The sequence below is a fragment of the Cnephaeus nilssonii genome (assembly GCF_951640355.1).
Source record: "Cnephaeus nilssonii genome assembly, chromosome: 22".
Classification (NCBI taxonomy): domain Eukaryota; kingdom Metazoa; phylum Chordata; class Mammalia; order Chiroptera; family Vespertilionidae; genus Cnephaeus; species Cnephaeus nilssonii.
This window is the reverse complement of record NC_137093.1, coordinates 12,277,196-12,284,200: the sequence shown is the minus strand read 5'-3', so window position 1 is coordinate 12,284,200 and position 7,005 is coordinate 12,277,196. Positions and strand designations below refer to the sequence as shown.

The 7,005-nt window shown below is 44.8% G+C and overlaps 1 protein-coding gene across 2 annotated transcripts in view; it reads right to left on the bottom strand.

Annotated features, from left to right (window-relative positions):
* Positions 1-4,914: 4,914 nt before the first annotated feature.
* The window catches only part of CCDC62 (coiled-coil domain containing 62), a gene marked incomplete at both ends in the record, with an annotated part of 23,005 nt that continues 20,914 nt past the window's right edge, over positions 4,915-7,005 (bottom strand). Inside the window, 2 exons of one of the 2 annotated variants that reach the window (XM_079763169.1) lie at positions 4,915-5,033; positions 5,895-5,984. In XM_079763169.1, coding sequence (XP_079619295.1) covers positions 5,937-5,984 — 48 coding nt within the window. The remainder of the gene's footprint in view (positions 5,034-5,894; positions 5,985-7,005) is intronic. The other variant, XM_079763170.1, reaches the window with a different exon arrangement.

Genomic DNA, 7,005 nt, shown 5'->3' with positions numbered 1-7,005 from the left:
CTGCCCGGCTCCCGGCCCCGCCCCTCGCGCCGCAGCTCCGGCTCCCGGCCCCGCCCCCTCCACCGCCGCGCCACGCCCTCCTCGCGCCACGCCCCCTAGCCCAGCGGGTCTAGGCCGAGGCCCGCAGCCCCTCCAGGCTCACTCCACCTGCTCCTCCGGCCGGGCGCGCTCCTCCTTCCTCCCGATCGGGGCTCAGGCCGTTTCCCTTCCCACACACACCCCACCATCCCGGGATCACTCAGGCTTGTCTACACCAGCCCCGGATCTGGTTCTTTTTTTTTTTTTTTCGTTTCAGTCTCATTAATTTGTGTCACAATGAATGCAATTCAGCAGCCCACTCTTTGTGCATCTCTAACGTAACTGCAGCTGTTACCCACGCGGGCTGTGCGGTGAGACTGAGGACACCCGCCTGGGGGCAGGAACTGGGAGGGGACTGGAGAGGCCGGGCAAGGACAACTTGCAGACAGATTTGAACAAAACACAGTGATGGACCATCGAAGTGCATCAAAGAGATGCCCCTGGAGGTGGTGCGGGACTTTTAAAAACACCGGCCCAGCCCCAGTGGCTCAGTTGGTTGAGCATCTCATTCTGTGCACCAAAACGTTTGCAGGTGCCATTCCTGGTCAGGGCACATACCTGGGTTTCGGGTTCGATCCCTGGTAGGGGCACATCTGGAAGGCAACCAACATATCTCTCTCTCTCTCTCTCTCTCTCTCTCTCTCTCTCTCTCCCTTTCTCTAAGCATATACTCAGGTGAGGATTAAAAAATAAAAATTAAAAAGTCATTGTATTGATTTTGTTTTTTAAATTATCAATCACAAGACTTCAAAAAACAAACAGCTATCCCAAGTATGTGTTCTCAATGGTTGTTATTGTTACCTCCAACTTTCCTATCAGAATATAGGTGTGAAATTACCCAATACAGCTACCAAGGACTCCCCTTGAAGAGGGAAAGTGATCCCTTCATAACCTTGACCGCTGTCTCCTCCACACTTTCTGGAGGCTACGTGGTGGCTGATGCCTCACTGCCCAGCCCTGGAGCAGACACCGAGTTCCTGAAAATGGTATTTGACAGGGCTCTCCTCTCACTCCACTAGAAACTAATCATGCTTCACCTAATTCCAATCCCTGAAAGGCTTCTCTACCAGAATAACAACAAAAACGACAATAGCTAATAGTTACTGAGTGCTTATTATTTGCTACGGCACTGGGCTAAACCCTTTACATGTATTATCTCATTTTTAATCCTTGGCGCCCCAGTCAATAGCTGTGATGAAATAAAGACACCCCCCCCCCACTACAGAGGTTGCTGGCTCCACACCAAATGTTTCTCAGACTCCTGCTCCACATCCAACAAATCAGTTCTCCAGTGAACTTCACACTTAACACAGCATCTGCTTTTAACCATTTTTTAAAAATACATTTTTATTGATTTCAGAGAGGCAGGGAGAGGGATAGAAACATCAATGATGAGAGAAAATCATTGATCAGCAGCCTCCTGCACGCCAGCCCCCCCACCCCCACCCCACTGTGGATAGAGCCCACAATCCAGGCATGTGCCCCAAATGGGAAATGAATGTGACCTCCTAGTTCATACATCCATGCTCAACCACTGGGCCACACCGGCCAGGCAGCATCTGCTTTAAATCAAGCGACAACCCCTCTGGGTCTAGACCATCTGCCATAGTGACTTAACATTAGCAACCAATGACCAGACTATGACTAAGCAGGGCCAGTGACTTTGTGGGCTAACAGCCTGTTTTTGTAAATAAGCCTTTATTTATTAATGGGCTAGGCTCTGTGCTGAACACTTGTCGGGATCGCAGAGTACTTGGCTTCAGCATCTCTAATGAATTCTAAGTTATCTGCTTGTAGGTAAGATGTTGAGCTAGTACAGGGCAAGGACCATTATCTTCCTGTTTTATACCCTCAGTGCCTAGCAGGGTGCCTGGCACATAGCAACGTTCAAAAGTGTGTGTGCAATGAAGGGTTGAAAGTGCGTAAATAACCCCCCGTAACTTGCTACACGTCTGCATTTGGCTTGGTTTTATGGAAGAGCGTTCCTGGGAGCACAAGGACACAGCTTCCTCACTCATAGCCAGGGTTCATCTGTGGGAACATCTTCAGGGAGTGCTGGCTCTGTAGCTGATGGGCGGAGAGTCTTATCACCAGAATCAGGGCACCAAGCTTTGGTGTGTCTCCAGGGCTGCTTAAGGCTCCACCCAGGATATTACAAAGGCAAAGCATTTGTGATATGAATTAGGCCTTGTTTCCAGAAAAATCCCGGGAGGCAAACAGTAGAGGTGACATCACTGCTTATTAAAATGACGGTGCTGCAACCCCCACACTGCCTCATTGACACGTGACGCCCCGCCTCTCTGCTCAGCTTCATCTTGCTCCATCCAGGTCCACCGGGTCCGAAAGTATGTCAGTCACACTCCTTCCACCTCAGGGCCTTTGCACATACTGTCTGGAATGCTCTTCCTCTTCTGTTTGCCTGCTCATCTTTCATCTCTTAGTTCAGAGGTCACCTCCTCAGGAAAGCCTTCTCTGAACCCTCTGCCCTTGCCCTATGCCCCGGCTGCATGCTGTCTCGTGCTCGAAGCTTTATTTCATAGCACTTACCAGTTTCCATGACCTATTTGTGATTATTTCATTAAGGTCTCTCCCCACCAGGCTATAAACAGCATGGAGTCTGCTTTGCTAGGTTGTGTGTCTCCTCCAGTGGCCAGCAAAGCAGAACTTACTGTGCTCAAATCATTTCCTTTTTTTGTTAGATCTCCTAAACATGCATTTGGCTGAGAACCCAGAAATCATCCTGATTGATGTGCCCTCTTCATTTGATAAACTCCTCTCAAAGACCATGCTGGTTTTTAGCCTACCTTGTCAGCTGTGGTTCTGACTGGTTTCTTACTCCATACTTATCACTGTTTTCTATCCCTTATGAAGTGGTTGCTAAGATTATTCTGTTTAAGGCCTAGAATGATGAACCTTCCTGAAATGGATGCTAACAAAATGAATCTCAAATGGTTCGGGGGAAACCAAGATATACTACTTCGAAACCACTATCTAACTACAGGTATCTCAAAGGTGGGGGGGTGGAATCTCAGGTCAAGATCACCGAGGAAAACTACAGATCGAGTAGCCATGGCATGCATAAGGTTTCAAACCTCAGCCATGTTCCTGAAACGAACCAACCTTACCCCACGGAGCCTCTCAATCCTATGCATTCTATTAGCAGCTTTTAGGTAAGACTGTTTTTTGGCTTGCTACTATTTTGATTCAGAATTTATTTCTTTTGGGGAATTTCTATTTGTTGAAATGATCTGTTCACACAAATCCTAAAAATAACTTTTTATCCAGTCTCTTCTGATGGCTGAGAGAATTTCTGGCAGGCCAGTTATAGTACAATTTAGTTGCCTCCTCTTACGATAAAGGATATGAATGACACAAAATATAAATGCTAAAATCTAGTTTTATCCTGCAATTATTTTAAACATACTGAGGATGCTTCTCTTTAACAGAAATTGCTCACATTTAAATAACTTTAGCCACAAAAAGAAAAACAAACAAACATGTGTCTTTGCCTTCTTTCTCCTAAACTCTAAGGAACTCCACATTGCAACCAGGGGAGCAGTGGGCAGTGGCAACACGTCCCGGGCTAACCACCCTGAACCTGTCTCTGAGGGCCCTGCTTTGCTTCTGTAACTCGCTTCCTGAGTCCACGCAGCCCTGCTGGCTCATTTCTTCTGCCTCTGAGACTTTCTTCTTAAAGGGCCAAAGCAGCCCCGCCTATACTCACTCCAGTTGCTACCATCTTGCCTTTTCTATCTTATGCCCTTCCTTTGTTTCACTGTCCCCAGCTTTAATCGACATACTCTCAAAATAAATAATACTAACGTTAGCCACAAAATAACTTTTTACTTTTCAAACCTTTTCATTCCCGACATTTTCCTCCTTAGAAGCTAATCAGTGTTCTCTTTTCACAGGCAGGTTGACATGTGGCCTAAAGAGAAACTTGTTCGCATCATGAAGAGGAGATTAACATTTTGACTCAGATAGGAAGGCAGCCTCTGCACACAGGTTTCTGACTTGGGGGCGATAGTTCAGAATCAATGATCCCTTTCTTAGATGCTAGACCAAGCAGCCTAGCCCGAGGGGAAAAGCCAGCATTTGTACAGAACACAGCCAAACCTCACCCATTTCTCTTTCCAGCACTCTAATTCAAAAGGCTCCATGGGGGGGCTGCTCCGTTCTCCTGAAAATCACCTCCGCCGCCGCCCTGGAACCCCTGAACAGAGGGGCATTTACACAGCACAGCAGAACTCTGAAGTCTGAAATGCTTCAAAGGCCCACCCCCATTCCTGAGGAAGGGAACATGCCAGGTTTGGCTTCTCGTGACCAACCTTCCTCATTTCACTCCTGTATGATAAAAAGAAACCAAAGAAAACTATTATTAAAAATATTTTTATTGACTGAAGCTGATCAATTTTCTTAGAAGAACAGAGAGGCACATAGTATATTCTTTAAAAAAAATTAAATTACAAGTTAAAACAGAAGTGTTTTAGACTTTAATATATTTTTTTAATGCATATAAAACTTGATCTTTCGGCAAGCTGTTGTTTGTGTCAGCCGATGAGACAACTACATAACATTTTATGTCTGTTTACACAGCCACATCCAGAGCTGAAACCACAAGAAAAGAGAAGAGAATACTGTTTCTCATGTAGTTGGAGCTGACTTCTAATATAATGCAGGGAGGTCTTTTTCTCTTTTAGCATAATCCCAAGTTTGTGTATCTCCAATAGAGAATAAGGTCTAATTTCTTACACATGAAAAATATTTGACATACGCAAATGGTTAACTTGAAAACAAACAAAATACAGGTGTTTAAAAATTGACTTTCAGTTTCTGCTCCCCTTTGGTATGAAATTGCTGCTCGTGGGGGATTACAATCCTCTTTTTGTTTTCAAGGTTAAGTACTAGGTATTGATGTCTGCTTCCTACCTTCCGCATAGATGAGAGACCAGCTTCTGTAGGAAGGAAATTCAGAGTTAATAAAATCAATGATGCTGGATTGTGTGCTAGGAACTCCCAGTCTCTAAAAAATTAAATGTATCCTGCCTTGGCCGGTTTGGCTCACTGGACAGAGCATTGGCCTGTGGACTGAAGGGTCCTGGGTTCGATTCTGATCAAGGGCACATGCCAGGGTTGCAGACTCGATCCCCAGTAGGGGGCGTGCAGGAGGCAGCCAATCAATGATTCTCTCTCATCATTGATGTTTCTATCTCCCTCTCCCTTTCTCTCTGAAATCAATAAAAATATATTTAAAAAGAATTAAATGTATCCTGATTTTCATCAACATGAGGTCATGCAAAATATTACAAATACGGAAACTTCTCAGCAGAGAGAGGAGGGATAGGAGAGAGGAAGAAAGCGAGAGGACTACTAAAGCTTTCTACTTTCACAGGGTTTTTTAAATGCTCTTATGCTTACATCAAAAACAACTAAAATGATGAATACCTTTTAACCTAAACTGGGTTCTACAGAAACTGTGCGTGTGACAACTTGAAACCCCACGAAAAGACTTCGTCCCAGACATTCAAATGAGATGTTCATTTACATTCTGATTCTGAATGCTCTATGTGGTCACTGCCTTCCATTTAAAATTCTAGGTATTGAGAACAAGAACTTTTTTTATCTCCACTTCTTGTACAAGTTAACTGACATTTTACCCTGATTAAATTTAGAAGGTATGTATAAATAGGTCAAACCAAAGAGAAAGAATTGCAGGTCAAACAAACGGGAAGCCTTAACTCCACCTTATCAGTGTTCCCAAGTTACTCATTAAATCTCCATTGAGATAGAAGGCGAGATAAGCAAAGGTGACTTACCCACCAATATTGAATATTGAAGTGGACTTTTGTTTTCTTCAATTACTGAGAGGTGTTTTTTTGAGCTGACTCTTCTGAGGCTTCTAAGTTCTACAAAACAACTCCCAAATTAGTAACCAGGATAGAAAAACTAGAAGACACTTAAGGAGACAACATTCAAATACAGCAGTTGTGCCTTGGAATGATCTCGGGGAAGTAATGAAATACAATGAAGGAATTTCATTCCATGAGCATCCATCCATCCAACAAGGACCTACTGATCTGTTCGTGTGTGGGGCCCCTTGTCTCATGGTGGACCAGGGATGCTGTCTGCTTTACCACACGTGTTGGGGCTGAACTCTGGTTAATGCCCAAAGATACCCGGGGCTCTTTGTCAGCCTCCCTGAGCCCTTAATGAATACAATGGTCATCAAAAAGAATCAACCACCCTAAGTGTTCTCATTCATTTGCCTGCCTACTGAGAGGGCTTAGTCTGCATTGTTAGGTGTTTGGGGGGATTTTTTTTAAATGAGAAAAAAGGAGGAAGGAGAAGGATGATACCTGGAAAGACAGAGGTAGACACAGGTGATGAACTTCAGCTTGTAGGGTAAGCCCCCTTCTCAGCTGCTTCCTCCTCCCCATGGGGCCTATGTTTGAGCCTCCTTAGCATTGCCCTCGGTGCTTCCAGACCTCCCTGCTTGACCCACGCTGCCGTCTCTCCACTCAAACAGCCGTCCTATGTATCTTACAATCTGATGGATTTTACTTTATTCACTTAAAAACACGATTCTAAAAGGGATCCATAGGCTTTCGCAGCCTGCCACACAGAAAGTGATGATACCAACAGTCTCAAACTAGTAATGAGGACATCCAGTCAAAACTCCAAGTCCAGCCTCAGGCCAAGGCCCTCCCCACCCCCACACCTCAAGCTCCTAGGAAGCTGCTGTGGGGGAAGGGGACGGAATCAGCTGTGCTGTGTTCTATTCTTTCCTTTTTTCTCTTTAAGTTACTGGTATATTTTTTCAATAGTTAATACACTGATGTGGTTTGAAAAGAAAAATCATGTATATGCTTATTCCCATCTGCTTTCGTAAACATGGTGAATACCATATGAACCTTTCAGTATCTTGCT